This window comes from Anomalospiza imberbis, chromosome 1 (genome assembly GCF_031753505.1).
Source record: "Anomalospiza imberbis isolate Cuckoo-Finch-1a 21T00152 chromosome 1, ASM3175350v1, whole genome shotgun sequence".
Classification (NCBI taxonomy): domain Eukaryota; kingdom Metazoa; phylum Chordata; class Aves; order Passeriformes; family Viduidae; genus Anomalospiza; species Anomalospiza imberbis.
The window spans coordinates 122,868,900-122,892,980 of NC_089681.1; the positions used below are offsets into that span (position 1 = coordinate 122,868,900).

Below are 24,081 nucleotides of genomic sequence, written 5' to 3' on the forward strand. Positions count from 1 at the left end.
GCAGTTACTGTGCTTTACAGAATGTACACTGAAATCTAAGCAAATCTGTTAATTCTGCAGACAATTTTAAATGATGGTGGATTTTCAAGTTTAAAATAATTAGTTTACTTCCTAGTATCAGCTGGAAAGTGTTTTTGACACCATCTTGTGTTTTATTTCCACCTTTTATGGGTGAGTGGGAGATGGCAGCTCGGGAAGCTGCCAGCCTGTTGCCACAGGAGTGGCTTTTCTTCTAGGGGTGTATTGAATCTTGATGGCACAGTTTCTGTAGAGCAGCCCAAGTCATGGCAGCTGGCAGTACACTTGGTGCTGCTTCCTTGTTGATGCCACCAAGACAGACACAGCAGCTGACAAAGCAATAACTGGGGTGCTGATGGAAAACAAGGCTGCTTCAGCAGTAGGAAACCATTTTAAATATGAACTAATCTTTCTAGAGGACCCAGCCTTAAATCAATACATACTCTGAATAAAGTGCTCTTGAAGGCTGCTTTTCCCTAGGAAATATTTCTTCCCGTGATTTAGGGAGGGCAAGCAGTCAGTCGTGTTAGGAGCGGAGAGATCTGGAGCACTGGCACCTCTGGGTGCACTGTAGTGCTGCCTTACACCTGTTCAATGGGATTGCTGGCATGAGGGATAAAAGACTGCTTTTGGGTAATACAAGTGGTAATAGAAACATGCTGATAAAAATGGGACAGACTTTATGACCCTCTTCTCAGCAGCAGCAGGCCAGGGTTTGTTTCTAGTCTCAAAAAAAAGCTAAAGAAGCTTTTCTTTGACAAAGAAAGGAATGGACCTCAGGTCTCCTACCTGCTTCTCATTGTTGTACCTGTGTTGGGGCTGAGACAGCACCACTTCACCATGCTAAGACTCTGCTGTCAGAATTCATTGAGCATCTACAGGCATCTTAATGTCTTCCTTAAGTGTCATCTTAATTTCTGAGTCAAAGGACAGTAAGGTCACAGGTCTGACAGAATAAAGAACATCCCTTAAAAGATTTACTCCAAATGCTGGGTAAATTCTTAAGTATTAAGACAGTTCTTCATTTCATTATTTTATTTGACACTTTTGTGTTAAAGGCATGTGCCCTTCACTTACCAAATGCTGCACTAACCAAGGCAACTCTGCATTTGGGGAGTAGAGCACACTTGATATTTGTATTCAGCAGTCAAGTTTTTTCACAGTGCTTTATCTCTTTATCTGTTTAATATTATTTTCCTGGGGTGGATGATTTCTTGGGGTTTTTTGCCTCTGAAGAATATATTTCTGGCCATTACAGACCAGCACAGCAGTAAAAAGTGATTGGTGAGAAGTGGCTGAGTAATATGATACTGTCTCCAAACACTTTCTCCAAACAGGAAGGTGTTTCTGGCTATGATGAGAAAATCTTGTTCATCTTGGAGGGTTATCTGGATTCTTCCGTTTTATGAACTGGACTAAAACCCCTTGGGAATTCAGAATATCTCTGGGTTCCTGATATTTTAAGTGACTTCTGGTGGGAAAAGTTAACATGAATTTCAATATGGAAACAAAATTCCAGTTTAAATGTCATCTACAGCATGATTCAGACCTCCCACTGCTGCAGGACTGGCAGGTTGTTGCTCTGCTATCTGTTATGTTTGTAGAAGGCCATGCTTTTGTGCTTTTCCTCTAGTTTACATTTAGGTTCCTATCTATACTATTAAAATTGTCCCTAGTGGATTCTTCCTTTGATATGGGAAGATGCTGTCCTTTTGCTTCCTCTCTGAGGATTAGTTCCCCAGAAGACCACACTTTTCCTCTGTGCTTTTTTCAAGTTAAACCTCCAGGGTTGCTTTGCAGCATCAGCACCACCATGTGTTTCTCTTCAGTCAGTTGCCCATACAGCTTTCAGACCTCTCCCACACCCTGTTGAAGCCATTTGGAGTTTGGGGTCATGAGAACCAGTTGCTTTAGTTCCTTAGTATAAATATATCCATGTCTTTGATTTATCCATGCTTATTCTTCATGCCTACATCTGACTCTTGCATTTCATCCATCCTAGTCAAGTTTAGTAATGCATAAAGGTGAAGTTGCACACAGGCAGAGCATAAACAAGTTTGGTTTTTTAGAACTTGAAGGGAGGATAGTTTTATTCCGTTTAAATAAATCAACCAGATGTGTGCCTGCATCATCTGAGCTGCATTTTGCCTGAAGAATCCTTCAGTTTAAAGGATTACCATGAGCTGCTGTTTCAAGAAAGTTTCTTAAAAAAGAAATTAGTTGTTGTAACAGCGACTAAATTATAACATAAGTATGACACAAATACTACAAAAATCCCTAAATTATAGCCAGTTATTATAAAAATACTAAAATCCACTCCCACAAAAAAAAAAAAAGTAAAGAGAACTGTGGATTTGATTATGCATACAATGCTGTTAAAAGCTGAAATATAAAAAAGTAGAAATAAAGCGGTCTCTGTTCATCAGTAACAGGGATCTGGTGTGACTGTAAGGGGGAACACATGGGAGTGTTACATAAGTGCTGTTTAATGCAAGAAGGGGCAACACATGACCTTGAATGATGCAGGTATTCTGAATTATCTTTCTGTCCTGTTTTTTGTGTCCAATACTTCTCTTGGGATTGCTACTTCTCTCTCTCTCTCTGTCTTTGGAGTATTTGCTGGCATTTCCCTTGACAAGCTACTGGCCTATTTGGGATCTCTAGGGACTGCATCCCTACAAATCTGGCTGCTGTGATTATTTTAGTACTCATCACACATTTCCCTGGGGAGCAGCAGAACTGTGCCAGATGTCGTTCATGTGTTTGGCTTCCCCTGGGCCCGGCAGGGAAGCTGTGTGCCAGCTGGAGGGACACCAAGAGGGGGCTGAAGCAATGCTTTGGTGCCTGCCTCAGCCCCTGGGAAAGAGGGAATCCCCTTTCCTTCCTCCAAGTGAGGGGCTGCAGGATGTGTCTCTGCACAGGCTCTTCAGCAGCATGGGAGAGCAGACAGCTCTGATTGCAGGTCCAGAAGTTTAGCTGAGTGTGACAAAATGCTTTCCCAGTCTTTCTGGAAATCTGGGCCAACCTGTGAGGTTGAGGGAAGGTAAGAAACCACAGTAAGTGAGAGGTGATCTGTCTGGGAGCAGAAAACATTTCCATGTTGGATTTATTGAATTATGTGGGGTTTGTGATGAGAGAGAGAAATCAGGACTTTCTCAGCTGGAAACAGGATGAGATACCCTTTGATTAGAAATCAGAATTAATGGGCTCTTCTGGAACAGCTTTACAGTTTCAATTTTCTGGATTCACTAATTTCTTAAACTCAAAGCAAAATGCAGAAGATATAAAATCTGTGATAACAAAAAGGGGGGAAAAAAAGGTTGTTTCTATTAATCCCAGAATAACATTGTCTTGATAAAATCACAGAAAACTGGGGTTTTTTTTACAAAAGGTAGAAGTATAATCTTCCAAGTCTTCCACTGTTTCCATTTATTGACACAAGAAAAATTTCTGGTTGTGGAAGTAGAGTGTCATCCCCAGGCTCTTTCAGAAGATGTCTTTGCATTGCTGTTATCCCAAGGGCCTGGATCATAGGGACTGAAAGGAACAGAATTGATATAGGGATGGGCAGCAAGCCTCATGATAAATTCACCTTCTCTATCTATGTCTTCAGTAAAAGAGAGAGATTCTGTGACAAGTTTTTACCTTTTCTTTCACTGACACTCCTACTTATTCCACAAATTGTAAATTATCTGCCTTCTCATTTCCCTTTAGAATCTCCTTCAGTGTCACAGATGCCATCTATTTTCTCTCAGGTGGTCTTACTGATACAAATGTAAGTAAATTTTAGATCAGTTTTTTGCAGTCGGTTTTTTTTTCAAGGCTGCTGCTTCTATTTTGGAGCTGGGGAAGGAAATACAGTTGAAAGCTTATTGGTTTTTCCCAGCCAGACTAGTGGGTTTAACAACCTTGGTCTGGCTAAAAACCTTATTTTGAGCATATCCTCGAATACATCAACAATACTGTTTTGCTATTTGTCTTAGCATAATTTATGGCTGTCAGTGCTATGCAAATATCCCAGCAATAAGTAGCAATGGTATGGAGAGTGCTATGTTAGCCCATTTCATCAGGGAAAAACAAACAGAAAAATCTCATGCAATTGATGCACTTTGAAAGACTGCAACACAAATGTATCTTCTTGATATGGAGTTGCCATGATACAGTTTTTTATTCACCGTGGATTGAATCAATGTTTTTTATTCTTTTGTGTTGCTAAATCAGTGAAATTTGGTGTTCAGGGTGTGTTTCTCCTTGCTGGTGATGTTCCAGAGCAGATTGCAGTTTCCCTGCAGTCCCGTGGGGTGAAGGGTGCTGAATAGCACTCAAATCTTGTAACACCATCAGTAGAAGAGCTGTGGTGAGTGTAGGACACAGCAAGCAGTTGTTAACATTGAACTCTTGTAAGAGGCACTTGGACTGAGGCTATTGAGTTTCTGGCAGCCATGGGAGGGACAGATCCAGGTACCAAAATGTTACCTGTGAGTCTGCAGCTGTGTCATTAGCAGCTCCAGCATTGGCCTCTTCCCTCGATACTGTGCAGCAGTGCCTGTCCCTTGGGTGGGGGACACGTCCTGTATGTCTGCAGAACAGAGCCACGCGTGGGTGCTGCTTGCTGACGACTGAGACCGACAAGTGCAATTCTCTCCTGCAGCCGTGTGGGACAGGCTGCGGGAAAACAAGCACGTCCCCTTGACTCTCCTAATCCGGATCTCCTCCGATGAGTACTAAGGACACTGCTCTCCCAGCATGGCCTCTCGGGCCCCAGGGCAGCAGGGAGCAGTGCTGAGGTGAGACTCCAACCTGCAGAGCTCCTGCTGAAGTTCCTGAGGTTTTGTAAGCTCAGGATTTCTTTCTCATCAGGGAATAACATTGGTGAACTGGAAAGGAGCTCCTGAACCCCCTGCTAGAGTGTGGTGTGATGTGAGCTACCAGGCCTCTGTGGGAGGAAAGTGAGGCTGTTACCGTGGTGTTAATCAGATTCCTGCCAAGAGAAAATAGCATGTGAGCTATTTTAGTCATCCAGGACACCAGTGCAGAGGCTCTGTGACATGGACCAAATATAGATCACATGCACGGCCAGGAGTGCTCGCCTGCCTGAACCGTGTCTTCTGCAGGTGTTGGCATAACTTCCCCTCCTGGGGTTTGTTTTCATTTACATGAAGCTATAAAAGCCCATGTGGCTGGTAAGGAGCAAGAACTAATTTTACTTAAAATATCATAGCGAAATCAAAACCAAAAGCCTAGTGGAAGAAGTTAGCTCTTGGGTTTTTTTTCCCCTTCAAAATCAAAAGATGTGGCTTTTTTTTGAAAATATATACTTACGTAATTTGTCCTAATTTTGGTTCTTAATAACCAGCATAGCTCAGTGAGAGCTGAATAGTTGCTGCAATTAACCCATGTAATGTTAGTTGTGGCTCTTTTTGAGAAAGGACTGGTTTGTCCCAGCCCACAAGACTTATTTTAGATAACCATTTTTAAGTGCAAATGTGATTTTAAAGGTAGTTATTCTTGTCCATGAACATGACAGGACCTTAAAAGCCTGAGGGAGTTTACCAGTGCCTCAGTTGAGGGCATGCTTGGGAGCAACAGGTTTTATGCTCCAAATGCTGTTCAGACAAACCTGGCACGACTGATTCACCACATGCCCCCATCTGCAACCACTCAGGCTGAACCCACTGGTTCTGGTAGGTCACATTTTCAGGAAGGGGTTCAAAGCAGAAATCAGAGTTCAGCAACCCTACACCCTTACATTAGTGAACAGAAAGGAATTGGCCACCTTTTCTTGCCCCTTGCTTGCTTTGAAGTGCTGGCCTGTCATTGCTGAGGGGCACAAGCTGCCCTGAAATAAAGCTGTGCTGCAAGCAGCTTGTTTCTTGCTGCTAATGAAATTCCAAAGCTGCTTGTCAGTGCCCTGACCCAGGCACCACCCCTGGGGAGCTGTGCTGGGAGCGGGAGCCCCACAAAGAGCTGCACCAGCCACCCTCAGCCCGAGTGTTACCTGGAGTGAGGAAGGGCCTCCAACATTGCCCAGTCCATCAGTCCCTCAGGGCTGCTCACTCAGTGCATGGGTGCTTGTTCTGATCAGAGCTCTGCCTCTTAAACTGTGGATTATGGCAGCATTGAAGGAAAACACGACTCCCACACCCAACCATTTACGAGGAATTGTTTAATACCACCTTGTCACTAAAAGGACTGGGGAGGGGGAAGGCTTTTAAAGGATTGAGAAAATGGTTCTATATTGCTCGAAGAGCCATTTTTATGGAAAAATCTTAACTGTACACACACACAAGACCACCTACATATCCCTCCCTCTCCCAAGCGTGGTCATGGAGTGGACCCTGGGACCTCGTAGAGGTTCTCACCTGGCAGATGCTGGTTTCCCTGGGTATTAAATGCCTTCCTTGCTCAACCAGCCTGCAGCTCCCATAGGGATGAGGTTGGGGAGTTTTTCATCACTCCTTTTGGCATGGGTCTGGCTGCTGGGTTTGGGATGTGCTGGCCAAACACAAAAGGGGGATGTTGGCACAGCAGGTCATCACTTTCTTAGGGGTAAATCTCTATCAGCCAAAGCATAGTAAGGGTAAAGGAGGATTGCCATTGAAAACAGTGCAGGGAGCGTCAGCTCAATGATGGTTTGTGATCTGTGGGATTACTGACTGCAGTGGGCTGGAAGCCCCCCTGTGCACAGGGCTTGACATAGTTAGACAAGCCTGCAATGCAATAAGGTAGTTGGAGCAGCAACCTTTAACCATCTTCACTGTTGCATCATCCCAAGAATGATGTGGTCTCTCTTGGAGAGCATTTGTACACCAGAGGAATGTTTTAAAGCAACATAATTGGCTTTCTTAGTTAAAACCTCAGGGAGAGGCCAGAATAGAAGAATCACCTTCAAATTCAGCAATCCCCATTTTAAAGTGCATCCTATTGCAATTTATTGTAAAATATAAGATGTACAGTTCTGACATTAAGATTGCAGCTTCAAAATTGAATGCAATACATTATGTGAAGCACATTTTCTATGAAGTATCTTTTTATTTTACAAGACAACTGATTCCATATTTAAAACACGTATTTGGTGATGACTACAGCTTTGATTTCTCTAGCAGAGAAACACTAATTCAAGAGCTGTGTTGAAGAAATGCCTTGGGATGGGAACATTTTTAACCGAAATGCAGACTCTCTGAAGGCTTCAAGGGAGGGGCACTTTGTCTGAAGGGAGTCACATCAAAAGCTCTGCCCAGCTTCTAATCTAATAAGGTTTCATGAAAAACCTTATCATTACACACTTTTGTACTGATATTCAGTCTGATGCAAACCAGATCTACTTGTATTTGTGCCCCTACCTACTTCAGTTACCAGCATATATGTGAAATGCTGGATGAAAAAATACACCTGTAAGTTCCCATCTGAACTCAAGAGATTAAGTGGGAAAAATTCCGGAAAACGAGATTGAGAAACTGTTAGTACCTAATAATTTTCCTGGGGGAGGGCAAGCTGAGAGGGGCTCCCAGGAGCTACACATTAGGCATGATATGAACACAGAAGATGTAGGGCTTTGGGCATTGTGTGACTGAAAAGTGAACAACTCCTGTCAGCCCTGAGTGCAACTCCTCACCCTGCTCCAAATCACAAGTCTCAACTTGGCCAGCAGCCCTGTGCTAAAAACACCCATTTTGCTCCGACACATGTCTATAAATGGAGCTAGGACAACTGTGTCAGCAATCACAGAATATCTCAACTTGGCAGGAACCTGAAACAATCATCGGGTGCAACTCAGGTGCCTGGCTTGGAGGCACCTGAACTTCAGTGCAGTGGATCCACTCAGCTCTGCTTGCACCTGCAGTGTGCTGGGGGCACAGCTGCAGCAGGCACCCCAGATCTGCTGCCTTTGGCCTTGCAGTGTCTCTTGCAGCGGATGATTTCTGTCTCCAGCAGATGGCCCAGCCAGCCCGCAGCGAGCTGTGCCTGGCTCTCCCTGGCAGTCTCAGTGCAGGGAAATGGGATTATGATCTCTGCTCACTACTCAAGACTGACACCTTTGAAATCAGCCTAAGCTTAAGATTACACAGAAAAGCGGTTTTTATGTACACCAAACTAAATATTCATTAATACCTCAGGAAACAGCAATTTTGAATTTAAGACATTTTTAGCAATAGTGGCTGCATATCAATGACTCACTACTACCATATCACAGCTTCAGAGGTTTGTGCATGTGTTTTCATGCCCAGCAAATTTATTTTCTGTAGTAACAAGGACCACAATGGAAAATATGCAGCTAATGCATCAGTTCTGCTTTTTAATATGACTAGCTCTGGTCTTCTCAAACTTACTGGAAACATCACCATGACATATTTCCCCTTCCAAAGATTGATACCTGTTAGGAAAATAAATGCTGTACTAGATGGAAAGCTGGCACTCAACAGCACTTGATTTCCACCTGCTAACTTCTGTTTACAGTAAAACTAGATACATACTGAGAATCATCTGTGGCTTATATGAAGTGTTGACTTTCCCTCAGAAAAATCTGTACTATCTGTTAGCTTCCTGGTTTCTAATGACAAAATACAACACTTAATTAATTGATTATGCCCTGTCATGCTTTCCCCCCTGTAAGAATAAAAGCCTGGCTTTTCTAAACCTGATGTAAATAAATTTCAGATTTCACGTGTAATGACTTCTAGTCATGCATGTTTTGAAGCTAATTCTTCTGAAATAAGACAATTTCTCTTTCTAAATTCAGCAATCACCAATAACTGAGTGTAGTTTGAACTGAGCAGAACATATTTTTCTATATATCTTTTGCATAAACTGTACCTGCAAAATTGTGACTCCACAAATTTGTTCCTGTACATCTTCTTTGAATTAAGGAACAGAATGAATCAATATTTGCTATGGAATATGGTTAATCTGTCCAAAGTTGTATGTCAGGATGGGAATAAAGATTTGGCAGTGATCTCTCCACCAGTTAACTACAACTGCTGAGTTTTTTGGGAAAGAAGTATGAAAATGGTCTGTTGGCATTCTTGTGTAATTTTTACTTGAAGAAGCATAAAACTATCACAGAACTTTACATACACACTAATATCACAAAAATAAGATATAAAAGCCATTTATTCAAAAAAATGTGGTGGTGTCAAATCACATACACAAGCCAATATTGAGCTACAAACACAGACCAAACAGTTCTATAAACAGAAATTGGAGTGTTCATATACCATAGTACCTGAAAAAGACCGTTAATAAAAAGGAGTCCATAAGTATTTCATTTCATTTTTTCTATATGGCTCCTTGCTGAATGTCTTTGCCTAAGTTAGTGTACACTGAGCCAGAGGTAGAGTCCCAAGTAAAGCATCTAATGCCTCAGGGCTCCATTAAAAACTTTTATTCTTCTAAACAAAAGGAAAGTCTAGTCTATAGTTTTCTGTATGACACTGAAGTAAAGCCTCTTTGAACAGTACGGCATTCCCAAGCGCTTTTGGCATTAACCTAGATTGAGACTGTGCTTTGTGGAGCCACCTCAGTTCTCCTCCCCTTCAGACTCCGACTCTGGAAGAGAAGAGAGTGAAACACTTGATGAAGGTTGCACAAGGATACTGATGTGAGTAATTATATAAAAATAACAAGATATCCTTCCAAAACAAAAATGAAAATTTTCACCACACCTAGTACTTCCTAGGAAAGCTTGGCAGATCAAACAGAAATAACGAAAAAGAAACACACAGCTTCAGGAGATGAAGGTTTACTCTGCTGGTGAAGGTTACTCCTCCATGGTGGAGCTTTTCATTTACAGATCTGTCACTAAAATTTTCACCATGATGCTATGAATGGTTCTGGTCCTCATGTATGGAGCCACAATGTGTAGTGGAGTTGAGTTTAATAAAGGATCAGCATTATTTGCTCACTCTTCTAATCTCTATGAGTAGACTGTACCACCCTCATCCAGGAAGCACCCTTAAAACTATTTGCTTTGCAAATATCAATCAGCATCACTGTCCAGCCTATCTAGAAAGGCTAAGTGTTGTTACCCTACATGAGGTAAGAAACATGTACAAACCACATTTTTTAATGATTTTTACAGCATGAGAGAAAAGTTCATTTAGTAGTAGAAGCAGAAGAAGTAGGAACACACATGCCGGTTTTGTAATCTAAAGCTACTTTTCATCATATTGTATTTCTGTGCTCACCTGACAGGAAAGGGCTCACTGCCAACAAATATTACACCATAGATCAGATTTCTGAGGGCAAACATGGTCTGCGTGTTTTTACAGAAACATTTTGTCTCCGTTTGTACTGGACTTTGTAATTAAGGACATCTGGCAGAGGGGACATGCAGGAAAGGATAAATAAAGAGCAGCCGAGGCATACAAGCAGAAATTTTTTTTTAAAAGCTTAATTAGACCAAGCTTGTCCATCCAAAATATAAGTGTGAAAGCAGCTGCCATTTTTATACTGCTACCTAAACATGTGAATTGCTGCTGAGTTTTATCTGTTTCTAGTACATATTCCCTCCAAGTTTATAAAATTAATTACATTAAATGGATGCAAGTGAACCCTAATAATTCTATTCATATCTGTTACACATGGATTTATCTTCCCAACTGATGGGGAATTCTTTTTCCATGCAAAAAAAGATAACTTATTCAGTAGAAGTATTTTCCTATCAAGAATATAAGGAAAACCAAGTTAGGGACTAAAGAAACTAGTTCCCCTTCTAAATAACCATTTTAAAGCAGCAAATACAGACCATACAATGTTAACCTGACCATTCAGCTAAAGGCAGTTTTAAGAGCCAGGGTGCAGGCAAGCTCATGCTCTGTGCCATTAAACATGACAACAGCAAAAAAGGCACAGAGACAGAAAACTGTTTGGCTGCAGGTGTTAGCACCAAGGTACTTGATACTGTCATCAGTGCAGAGTTCCTCCCTGCAGAAGCTAGAAGAGTTTATCTATAGACAAGTGGTACCCAATGAATAAAGGACTTCACAGGGACACCATAATCACTAAATAAGCAGCAAGTGTTGTTAGGCTTAGGCATGCATAGAAACAATTGAGACGGTCATGCCTGTTTTGTGTTTCGAGTCCGGAATACTTCATATCCTGGTACAACTAAAATGTGAAAAAAAAAGTTGTTTTGCAGAGAGACTACCATAGTTCTACAAACAAACCCATACCTTCTTCGGCATTTTGCAGCCACTCCACAAATTTCTTCATCTGGTCAAGAAAAACACTTTTGCCTTTAGCAACATGTGCTTCTTTATACCACTTGAGGATAGCTTCTTCACTCAGAACATCAGCTGAAATACAAATCAGTGTTTGTAAAAAAAAAAAAGGATTTTTTAGAGATTAGCAATTTTGAACATGAGAGGAGAAAGATTTTTTTAAAGGCAGCATACAGCTAATATGATTACAGTGGAACAAGCTTTGAATGATCTATATTAGGCTACAAATACAGAATATTTGATGCATATAATGGATTCCAGATGCAAAAAAATGTGTAATGTATTAGGCTTAAAATAAAGTATCAAATATTGTGCTTCTGTCAAGAAGAGTTCTTTTCCATCTGTTTTAAATATAGTACATAAGATTGCTGGACAAAAAAAAAAATATATATATAATAATCAGCCTGCACATCTTGGAAATTACCACAATAAGAATTACCATGGTTTTTCTTGCTGCTGCATCACAGAACTGTGCATGGTTCTAGAAGTCTGAAATAGCAGATACCTCCTGACTGAACACTTAAGAGACAGACAGTATGGATTTTTTGCAATCATTTTCCCCTAAAGGTCTTATATTGTTTTTAGCTATTAAGTTTTAAGGTCACTATTCAGACCACCCATTTTAAGGGATTGGCTTGGAGGACAGCACAGCTGACATTTTTATGTCAAGCATCAGGAACAAAATAGCTGTCAGTGAGGACATGTGAGGCAGAGTACAATTCAGAATAAAGAAATACTAATAAATAGCAAGGATTCATATTGTTACCAACATATGCAAATTTAGGTCTAGCAACAGACCTCTAGCCCCAGGACAAAGCTCCTGTGATCCAGCCAAGCCAAGTATCTCAGTAATTGATGGCTGTAGAGGCAAAATCTGGGATCCACAATGGCATTTTGGCAGTTATGTAATACAAGAGGCAAGAACAAACAACAACATCAACAACAACAACAAAAAACCAAACTGTATTTGTTCTATAAAGAGACTAAAGACAGCTTTCTACACCTCATAAAAATTTCCATTCTTTTTGTCTTTGAACAAACTTCCCTCCCTGCTCAAAATCAACACATTTATGTACTTCACTGCTTCCCTGAGCTTCTTGGTGCTGTCCCACCCACTGGGTATTTGCTTGCCAAGGCACCAACCCTGACCATCACCTTCTGCTTCAGCCTAAAGTTAAAACAGATGTGGCAGGGAAGGGAAGAAGACAAACTGAAATAGATGACACTAAAACCCCAAAGCATCCGATCAAATGAGACTGAGGAGACACATTTCACATATGCTGTTGAATAATAAACAGATGGAAGCAACCAGGGATACGTTTGAACTTAATGAAAACTATTCCAAGACATTCAACAGAAACTGAATATGAAATCCTGAAAATTAGAAATTTAGTAAGTGTGTGTGACTGGAAATTACCTTGTCTCTCAGGCATGTTTCCAAAATAAAACCTATTCTGCAGTTTACTACAGCTGACAGTAATGCTGAGAAAATGCAAGGAAAATGGGACTGAGCTGGCTCTAGGCTTTTTTCCATACATATAAATTGTGCTTTGTGAACCTACAGGAGGGACAAAAAAATTCCACCATCATCCTGAAATCACAACCTGCCACAATGAGCTTTTTCTCCAATGTTAGAGAAATGCTGGAGACAAGAAAAAGGTTTCAAACATATTGCATTAAATACTTCTGGTAGTCCTTAGTAGCAGCTCAAAGGCATTACAGTATTAAATGAATTTGGATTTTAATTTAGCAAACCTGAAAATATTTCACATGGACTCATGAACCTGCAGTTTAATGTAAAAGTGCATATGAAAACATTACATTTACCTCAGAGTCCTGAAGTTCACACAACTACATCTGCAAAATTACTCAGGGTATGACACATAGGACAGGCAAAGAAAGTCAGGAGATATTTCAGGAAAAAAAAACCAACAACCAAAAAAACCCAAGTAGAGCAACCCTGTCCCAAGCTCAAGCTCTGGGGCACTGTGGACATTCACAGGTATGAAGCTGCTGCACAGAAGTGCTGAAGCCTGTTGCTGCATGACAGGTCACATTATGATACTGTACAAGGAAGCACCTTCAGGTAGGCACATGGCTCAGCTCAAAAGTAACAAGATTCAAGTCTGTTTTGGTTTTTTTTTTTATTTGAAGCCCATAAGCTCAATGGTTTTGTTGCCAAAGGGGAAAGTGCAATTTCTCCCTCCCTTCCCAGAAGCCCAATCTGATAAAAGCAGCATGTAATCTCACTGGGTGCCTGTCAGGGTCTGTCTGAAAATCCCTCATGTTTGCCTCACAACTGTCTCCAAGGACTGAGACCCTAGACCCTGAAAGTAGCTCTAGCCTGGCTGAGGTGGAAAGTCTGCCAAGCCTTAAGGACTGGTATGCGATGCCATGGGAACTCAGTGCAAGAACAATTGACTGGTCATGGTGGACTGAGCCCTAATCAGTTTGTCCTGTACCCTCGGTCCAGTACTCTTGGTCCTGCACCGACGCGACGGTTGCAACTGGTTCCCAAAACAACGAGTCCACATCCACCATGTAGCCAGGAGAGCTGCAGCTTTGGCCAGATGCCACCCGCTTTGAGGAACCCTATAAAAGACTGAAGGAGTTTTGAGGACTTTGTCCGGACCCCACCTGGAGAAGACAGCCTATGAGCATCTCGTCAAGCTCCGAGGGCCTCGTCTCTTCAGACTGGTAGCTATAATCCCCTTCCCCTCTTTCTCTATCTTTCACTCTATCTCTTTATTTCTCTCCCACTATCGCAGTTGTTGGCACTAAATAAAAGTGCATTTTGTTTAAGCAAAGTGGTGTGTCCCCTGCTGTGTCTTTTGTGCTTTGAGATCTCCAAAAAGAACCTATCAGGGACCCTGCATGCATTTGCGGACCCTGACAGTGCCTCAAAGATTTAAACATTTGCAAGTCCGGAAGATGAAAAATTTGCCTTTATTTAACTCCATGGCAATAAACCTCCTACCCTAACAGAGAAGAACAAAATGCCCTGAACTACAAAAAGGACAACTGCAATGCTCCTTTGATTTCTAAGAAATATTATGTGTAATACATTCATGCCTCCAGTGCTCATAAGGGATGGCATTCTCCCGCCTGCACAAAGATGCTCAATTCAACAATCATGCAGGACAGGGTGTAGTTAATCATACCTCTCAGTTGCTTCGAAGCAGTGGGAGGGGAAAATGGAAGGAGGAGGAAGGGAAAATGGAAGGAGGAGGAAGGGAATGACTCATTTTGTATATATATAGTTGTTCCTCATCAAAGTTGATTATAGATATATTTTAATGGCTGAAGCTGAGCACTGCAGTTTGTGGGCGTGTGCACATCATTTTCCCTGCAGTCCCAGGTGATGTCAGCCCCAGAGAGCTGCTTTTCCTGCAGGTGCAGCCAACTGCCACTCAAACCACCCACGACCAGAGCCTCCAGGGACATCCCTCATGAAAGGGAGAAGCTGCAGAGCAGAGAGACTGAAGAGCCCAGTCTCTTTTCTTCAGGGTTAACTGGAAAGTTACTTGAAGTTCAGGTCTCGGCTTTGCACTCAATCATCCAGTTCAAATGAATTTCTGCTTTTAACTCAAACCACATAGCCACGGGCAGTAAAGGGAAAAGCACATCCTGGCAGTTGCCAACACAGTCAATCAATCTGCAAAATTCTACTCCATTGCAGCTAACTCAGCTGGGAGAACAGAGCCTTCAAGGGTTCTTTCAACGCAAGGAATGTCACCCACAGTACAGTTAAGGCCTTTCTGGTTTGTTTTGGGTTTTTCCCAGGAAAATTTTGCATAAAGTACCACAAAAAGTACTTGAATAATGAAGATATTTAAAGACAATTGTGATCCATCAAAAAGCAAAACCCCTGTATGAAGTGAAACTTGAAGATTCCTTTCTTCTAAGTATTCCCTGCAGAGTCTGAGAATCTCTGTCAGTCTGCATCATTTGGTTGCTGTATCTCTGAGGCATAATTATGCCTCAAACCGGAGTCCTACTTCACATGCACTTGTGATCAGTTATTTCTTCTTGTATTTTGTAAATGTTGTCGTGAATTCTAATGAAAAAGTACACAGAGACTTTGTGTCTGCCATTCAAAGGGTAAAATTCTGATCCTCATGAAAGGAACGATCATTAATTTCAACAGTGTCAAGATTTCACATTTGAAATTTCAAGGATAAACAGAAAATAAAAGAAAGGGATCAACAAGTGAAAATGATATATAGCATGTATTCCAATAACAACAGTGCTTATTTTACCAACAGTTAAGGGACACACTGCAACACAGAAGGAACTAACAAACAACATACATCTTACAATGCAAGCAAGGAAGCCAGCAATCTTACTGAGTGCCACTCACAATTCAGCAATTCGTATTCTGCAACTGGCTTTTAGATCTTGGTCAAAATGCAGTTGTCTGATAAACAATTGTACTGGCTTAAGGTGAAAACCAGAGAAGCAACATCATAGCTTGGGATCAGTACAGAACTGACAGCTTATTTTTATCTATACTGTCTCAGGAACACAAGGGTAGAGTAATAATAATAATAATAATAATGTTGTTAACAAGCTTTAACCAACTACAGAACTGTTTTTGCAAATTATGCCTACAAGCCAGTAAGAAGCTGTTGCTATTTAAAGGAGAATAGGGCTTGGATTTACATTGGGGAAAAAATGGATGCTCCTTCTTGTTTACAGACAGAATAATAAATTAAAATATCAACACCACAGACTTTCAAGATCTCCTAGGTGCTAATGAGCCCCAGCTGTCAACATGTTTAGGTATTTCCAGGTAATTCACAGGAAAGTAATCCAAGGGCTATTTCATGGTGGAAATATGGAAAGCACTGAGATGCAAGATGTTGGACATCTTAATGAGAGTAGTCATAGAACTAAATTAGTCAAAGCGTGACTGGCATTAGGTGCCTATCATCACTGCTGACTATTTTTATGCCCAGGAAGCACTCCCTCATAATGAGTAACAAGCAACAAATTGTCCACATTCATGCTGGTACAAAGCTGCATTTTTATCTGCCCATTCACAGATATTCAGATACCTTTATTTATCACTAGATGAAGTTCATTAGGGACCCTGAAACCTCTCCAGATCTTGTGCATGTTACACTTAAGAACAACAGAAAGGGGAACAGGGATGTCTGCTGCTCCCTCACCACTGACACAGCCAGTAACAGCTTCAGAAGGCTTTCTTCCTCTGCTATTAGGAAACCGAAGATATACTGTCATTGGGAGTTATCTAAATAAAGTGTATGTCTCTAAAAAGACTTGACAGCTTGTTTTTAGTAGATAGATATGAACTGGGGAGAAGGAAAGGGTAAAATCTACCAGCACTGAAACAAAGATAAGGCAGGAAGCACAGCACCGCACAATCCACACCATGAGCCACTGAAGCTCAATAAGAGTCGTGTAGAAGACACAGGAATTGAAGGCCTAGTGCTCACAGAATCTTCCCTGGATGACAAAGTAGCACGTGGACCTAATGGACACTGTTTAACTCCAAAGCTGCCAAAACTAGATGGAGCTGATGCTCCCTGCATCCAGCACCTAGAAGGGCCCTATGGCAGTGGCTATAAGGTCAGGCAGACAGCTGCCAGCAGGTCTGTCAAACAGGGCAGATCCAGCTTCAGCCTAAACAGGAAGGGCTGGCAGCTGTGCTGCCGCATAACTGCATCAGATGGCAGAGGCAGGAGCTGCAGCACGCCTGCCCCAGATATTCCACGCAGGAATACAGGCACAGCACATATTGCACATATTGGACAGACCATATGGTAGCTCCAAACACTCCTCTAGACATCATCTGAATACTAAACAGTATTGCGGCACCTGTAGTGCTGAGGCTGAAGTCTTCTCAGCCCTCCAAACAAGCCTGCCCAAGTAATCTCCTGAGTCAGAACAAGAGCACGTGGGGTGAAAAAAGTAGTTGGGAACTAGGTTCTTCAAGCATATTAAGTTTAATATACAATTCAGTGATTTACTTTCTTTTTGATTTTAGAATGCTTTGGAATATCAGGACTGCTCTTGCAGGCTAACACAGTCATGAATCTACAAAAATTCTGAAAGTAATCCTACTCAAGACTATTTCTGGCTTGACCATCAGTTATGCTCTGAGTGCACAGCAATTACGCCTCTCATTCACCATGTCCGAAGCAAATGTTCTTTTCCAAAGAAAACTGAATCAAGTGATTGCTGCAGTTTACAGGTTCAAGTTGTTCTATGGTCATTAATAGTATCTACAAACTGTAGAATTTGAGGGCAGAAAGACAAGGTGCATTGCTTTTTCATTTATCATTGAGGCCACACTATATTGAAAGGAGGATAGAAATAAATCCACATGACTCACTTCCTTCTGCCTTCTGAAACCATGAAATTATTGTAACAGTTGGAACTCATTTGCCTTGAACATGTACCTGGACTCAACAGGGTGAACAAATATCAATATTAGGTTTCTACTCCTGCTGATTTTTCTCCTCCAACTATTTATAGCAAGAATGTCAGAACAAACTGTTTGGCACCCACCCATCACACGCAGTGCAAGACCATTAGTCTCTATGACAATCTGACCAGAATAAACTTGTGAAGAAGTCAATTTCACAATAAAAATGAAATCCATCAAAGCTATAGCACCTGCAAAAAATTGGCAGGAAAAGAAGAATTAGAAAAGCTCCTTCTGATAGGGAGTGAGTAAAAAAACCTCTCCAACTCCTCCCTGAAAAATCTTCCTGTTAAGAGGGTTTGCACTCTCAAGGTTTCTTAAAACCAAGCTCTGTTCTACTGTTGAAATCTGCCAGAAATTTACAGAAATGTCTTCCTAGAACTGATTTTATACAAGGGCTAAACTGCACTTGAAATGACTGGACAGTGTTTGATCCTGCTCACACTTCTTGAATGGGATGAAAGCAACAGAGGGAGACAAGGGCTTGTTTTGGCTTTTCCTGCTGCCACACACTCCTTTGAAATCTCAAAGCACAAAGTATTCCAGAGTTCAACACCAACACAGCCTTCTCATATGCACTACTTACTTAAACATCATAGGAGAGTGGTTGACACTGAGAATCCAAGCACACAATACAACAGTGGATGATACACTTTTACCTTTATAAAAGAGTACCACTATCTTCTGAAAGGCTTTCATGAAGTGGATGTTGTCATAACAGTACTCCTGCACCTTCTGGAGTAGGATCAACTCTGACTGGCCTTGAGTGCTGAACACAGCAAGTAGCGGGGCATATTGCTGAAAGGAAGAGAGGGTAAAAAATAAAATGCATGTCAGTATACTTAAAAATAAACTTTTTTAGAATAAACATCATGAATTTCATCCCTGAAAATGTTTCATTGAAACCTTAAGATTTACTTGCACACTACATCTTCTAAAACACATACAATGCATATACACAAATAGCCATGATTTTTTTAGTATGTCCTGCATGCTTAAAGCTAAAATTCAGTACCACTTAGTTACTGAATTCTGTAAAATCAATTTATAAAGCCTACAATCTGGTATTGCTTCTGTCATACATTTCACAATGCAGCATTCTCTTCATTCAGAAATGATGCTTTACAGATGTTCATAACCTAAGACATCCCAGGATGAAATACATGAAAAAAAGTCTCTAGTTTCACAGGGGTTTCAGAAGTCCCAGGAAACTGAAATAAAGTAAATCATTCCAAGTTAACTGTGATCAACTGTCCTTATTTTTTCTCATTACCACAATCAAGAATATCATGACAGCCTTTGGTAAACAGCAACATTTTCCAAGCACAGTATTAACAGCTAATGCCACTCTGACAAGACAGTAGTGGTACATTTCATAGTCTTTTCCTGGCATTTATTAATATAATAAAAATAAAGCAAAAATGTATTTGTTATGCAATTTTCCCCTCTTATTTCAGATCTTAAAACTAAAAATTACACTGAAGGACTATATCTTTCCTTAAAAGCCAGTGTTTATATCCATATCTCTCAAATTTCCTGTCATCTTAGCTTCTGATGAATTCAGCTAAGATGACAATCTTAAAATTAAGATAATATTAAGAGCATTTTTCAGAGATGAAGTTAAATTACCTTTGATCTTCAGAGACCCTAGCCAAATATAAATTGCATATTACTATTTCATCTGCTCTTGCACTAAGCAGCTCAGCCCTTCTTCCAAGTTTTCAGTAACCCCAGTTCAGCATTCTCCAGCTGGATTTGCAATGGCCTGATATCACAGAGTTGGGGTCTGAGTGACCAGGACTACTGCTGATCCTAGGTGACAAACCACCTGCCACCCACAGCACTGATGGACAAGTTTAAAAGTACACTCCAGCACCTCTCCACACAGGGCTAATCCTGAGGGTTTTACCCAATATGGTCCATGGAAATAATTACTAAAACACATGAGAATCAACTGAAGTTTGAAAGGTTGTTCCAAAATGTGTTTTGCAATAATTATCAGCTATTTAAGAGAGCATGAAATCACAATGGCAACAAGCAGCTCAGCAGGCTGGTGGTATTTAGTACTTTTGGAAGAAACCCCCTTAAAATGGTTAGATATAGGTAACACCAGAGACCAAATTTTTCCACTCTGGGCAGGTATAGCCACATCTTTAGAAACATCATCAGTGCTTGGTAAGAGCTCTGAAAAACTTGTGCAGGCTGTGAGTAACTCTTTTCCCTCTTTTAGCTCTTGTAGCATTGAGGTGTTATTTAGGCAAATTGTAGGAAGGCAGGGCAATATACAGTGCAGTTGATTTATTTAATACCCACAGCAGAACTCACCCCCATCTACATGTTTGTGAAGTGCTGCTTTCTATAAACATTAGTAACTTCTAATTAAAATCCTATATTTTCAGTTTGGAAGTAAATTGTCTTCATTTTGCCACATCTGACTTTATCCCCTTCACATTCCTCCCTCACTTCTCAGGCTCACAGTTATGAGTCTCACAAATGACTAAGGAACCTTCTCATTGCTGGCTGAGGAAGTGGCATTATTTTCCATTTGCATCATGTTAGGGAGCAGAGGATCAGCACTCACATTGCTGTGAAGCTCACCAGAACCTTGCCTCTCCAGTGAGAGTTGTCTGGAAGATTCTCCTCACCCATGGAGAACACATCTCTTCTCTGCACTGGAGGAGGCCTAGGCACTAAGCCCCGGTGTCACAGGGAGGTTACTGGGACAATGAGGAGTTTATTCTGTGAGATCCAGGGTTGAGTAGCTTGCCCTGTCTTCCTCCTGAGGTCAGGTCCTGCTGCTCCTGCCATATGGATCGCACACACGACTTGAACTGCACTGCCCAAATATGCTGGTTCATGGCTGCCCACCTCAACCCTGCTGTTAGGTAGCCACCCATCCAGCAAGGCTTTTTAAGATCTGTGAACTAGGTCAATACTCTGTGTTCTGACCCATCTTTTCACAGGTGCCTTGTGTACAATTGACTGAAAGAATCTGGTAAGTTAGAGACTGGTTAGAGACAGATGTCAAAGCTCACGTGCTTTGTGGAAGTTACCTGTCATACAAGAATAGAGCCATACAAGAATAAATCCCACCATCTGACATGTCCCACATCAAGTATGTATTTATACACATCCTCACCACAGCACCAGGTCAAAGCAACTCCCTGTTTTCTGGGACATTGACACACAGGAGGGCACAGAACTGAGCTCTGTATCATCCCTAACATTGTTAATCCACTTTCTGGAGTTAGCTCATACACTGAGGTAGCTGAGAGCCCTAAGAGAAGGATCCAAGATCTGTCTCCACCTATCCTAAGAGGAAGGATGTGAAAAATGCTGTTTCATTTTCTAAGACTGAACTGTTAATAAGCAGCTATCAAAGTCTCAACTTCTACTTCTATTGCTTCTATTAAAATCGTACCCCTGAGTGCAAATAGTAAATACCCCATACAAATTTTCCCCTGTTTTTAGGAAGTGGATGTACCTAGAAAGATGCCTATCTTATATAGGCAAGATGCCTTGCCTAATTCATTGGGGTGATGCATAGGACTAAACATCCAGTCAAGAGAATTTGTGTATAGCCAGCTATGTTTATCTTTTCCCAGAGTTCAAATATTCCAGAAAGCGTTTGTTAATTTGCCCTGCAGTACTAGACAATAAATCTCAATGGATACTTTGCTACAATTCAAAGAGAGATAATCAAATGTTACATCAGAAGAACAAGAAATACAATGTCTCTCCTCCTTCTGGAAACTATCTTGTCTTTCTCCTGCTATTTGAGCCACTTGAGAAAACTTGAAGGCATTCATTCTTACCATCAAAGACTACACAATATCCCAAGCGACTGCATTTCTAGGATTACTGACTGGGAAACCAAATTCAGACAAAAGGACAGCAGCAGTAGTAGCTAAACCAATATGGGAACACCCAAGTATGGAGAGACATCCAATATGAATAAAGATCTATTTTACCATAAAGAATAAATCCCAGATTGGTTCTGTTTCAAGGGAAACCTTTGAAGACCTGGCTATGAGGGAGTATTCTCCTGGTCATAGATTACCTGCTTAAAAGACTAGGTCTGCTGAAAAGCTTCTGCTCTCAGACCCAGTGTCTTGCACTGCACAATTACTTCAGACTTAGATGAGGAATACCAATGATGGCAGTGACTGATGCTTCTGCATTGGTTTGCTGTTTCTTTTCTATCCCATGGTCTTTACAGTTTTTGTACCAACATGCAGTAGTGGTACTGCAATATTGCAGCCTGTCTTTCTATGTATTCAGTTCCCTCATCCTCAAGGACAGCAGCTGGATCAGAGAGTAACCACACTGTATGTACACAAGCCAGCTCCCAAGCCAGCTCCTGGCTTATCACTTGACAAGTCACTGAGTATCCAGCTACCACAGCCAACACTGGCAACAACCAATTCCCAGATTCTGGCCTTGGCATTCCTGCCTGGATCTATCCAGCTCTCTGTGCAGCCAGCACAGGTGCTGCCTCACCATGCTCCCGAAATGTCTTTGTTTCTGGCAAAGACATTGCAAAGGCAGTTCTTGCAGGCTTACTAGTCAGGTTTACTAGTCAGGTCTGAGCAGGCTGAGTCCCAGCAATCACTTAGCCCTGCCCCAGTGCAAGGAGCCTCTCAGGAACCTGGCACCCTGGGAAAGCACATGAAAGAGATGCTCAGGCTGTGACCACCTTGGCTTGCCCTGGCACTGTGGGACTCAGGGCACTCAATGATCTGAACCACCTCAGTTTTGCATCCACTGACAGAAGTCAGACTACACACAATGCTTGGTATGCTCAGCATCAGCCTTCAAAAATCTAAATCTCCTGGATTTAAACAGGTGAAAACTTGACAGCCAAAGAATGTATTCTGTGAATTTACAGCTTTCTTCTCCTCTTCACCCATGCACACACCTTTAGATGTTTGAGGGCCTGCTCTGCAACCAGCTCTTCTTTCTTGTTCCATTCCACAGCATTCATGACACAGGTCCAAAGGAGACCAATCACTGCTGGCTCTGGCAGCTCATTTCTTTTCATTTCCTCTTTTACATAAAGCACTACCTGGAGAAGGAAATAAGGGACATTTCCAATGAACCAGAAATGATGCTGACTTTCCAAACACTCGTAGTCATTTACAACATCATGGTGTAGAAGTATTAAGAAACAAAATTAGAACAAGATTTTGACCCTCCCCTCCAACCTAACAGTTAATGCAGTTAAAGGAAATGCATTCTCAAGGATAAATGAAGGAAAATGAAGAAAACTACACTTGGAAATATAGAGAGTATTTGGTTGCTTTAGTCTTAAGCACAGAGTGAACAGATGAATAAATTAGAATAGCTTAAACAAAAACAGAGGAAATCTGTTCCTCTCTACCTAATGTTGATTTAAGTCTTTGATTATGATTATATAAACAGAAAGTTGTAAAAAAACAGTTTTACCTCCTTAATTGGGCATTCCTGAGAGAGACGTTCTTGTAGTTCTTTCTGAAGTTCTTTACGAGTCCCCAGTGACTGCTGAACTCTAAGGAAATCTGAGAGTTCTTTTAGACCTGCTTCAGTAAAATACTTGGCAAAATGGTCCACATTTTGCCGGTTGGCTGGAAATAGTTCCTAAAAAGACAGGAATGCTCTCTGTTAAATAACCAACTATGACTCCTGACAGAATGGAAAGAACATTTTTTAAGAATGAAGAGTGGGAATAACCTGTTAGATCACTTAAAACACTGCTTGCATCCACACTTGAAAAGTCAACACTTCATTCATATTGCAGTGTTTCACTGTAGTGGAGGGAAAAAATGACGTCCAGTTATGCAAATAAGCTAACACCCACTCCATGTAAAGTGCATGTACTTATGAACAGCCATGAGCCAAACATGTTGCTCAAAGCAGTCCTAAGAGGAACCATATTTTTCTAGTTTCCTAGAGTCTTGTAGAGAAAGTACAAAGGAATAGATGGCAAAGCCGTTATAAGCAAAGCGCATTTATCATGCCCTCCCAGCGCATCCACACATTTACCTCTTAAGAAAAATACATTCAACAATACATAAGTGGCCCAGGCACCCTGACCTACCACTAATGCATCATTTAACAAAAATCACAAAATCCACTATGTACTGTTAACATTAACTCCTGCAAGCATTTCTAACTAAAAGGCACTGTCAATTTATGAAAGTCCAGCTACTTAGAAAAGTTAAAATTATTCTTAAAAGTCACTATAGCAAATGTCCATCTTGGAAAGCATTCAGTGGCATTTTCTTACCATCCATTCTTGGTGTCTTAATGATCTGTGGGATGGATAACACTTTTTTTAACAAAGAAGCTGGAGACTTTCCATCTATTTACTTACTGACTAACGAAATTAAGAAACTTTCATGAAGGCATCTATGC

The 24,081-nt window shown here is 41.2% G+C and overlaps 1 protein-coding gene and 1 long non-coding RNA gene across 3 annotated transcripts in view; one reads left to right on the plus strand and one right to left on the minus strand.

The window, feature by feature from the left end:
- Positions 1-1,346: 1,346 nt before the first annotated feature.
- On the plus strand, positions 1,347-5,877 carry LOC137485336 (uncharacterized). The gene is made up of 2 exons (XR_011005287.1): positions 1,347-2,544; positions 2,805-5,877. It is a non-coding gene; the product is annotated as an uncharacterized lncRNA (long non-coding RNA).
- Positions 5,878-9,111: 3,234 nt separating this feature from the next.
- The window catches only part of BZW2 (basic leucine zipper and W2 domains 2), a 57,337-nt gene continuing 42,367 nt past the window's right edge, over positions 9,112-24,081 (minus strand). For both annotated transcript variants that reach the window (XM_068209724.1, XM_068209716.1), the window contains exons 8-12: positions 23,134-23,304; positions 22,607-22,753; positions 18,348-18,486; positions 11,190-11,312; positions 9,112-9,564 (exon numbers count right to left, since the gene is read on the minus strand). In XM_068209724.1, coding sequence (XP_068065825.1) covers positions 9,536-9,564; positions 11,190-11,312; positions 18,348-18,486; positions 22,607-22,753; positions 23,134-23,304 — 609 coding nt within the window. In that variant the 3' untranslated portion in view covers positions 9,112-9,535. The remainder of the gene's footprint in view (positions 9,565-11,189; positions 11,313-18,347; positions 18,487-22,606; positions 22,754-23,133; positions 23,305-24,081) is intronic.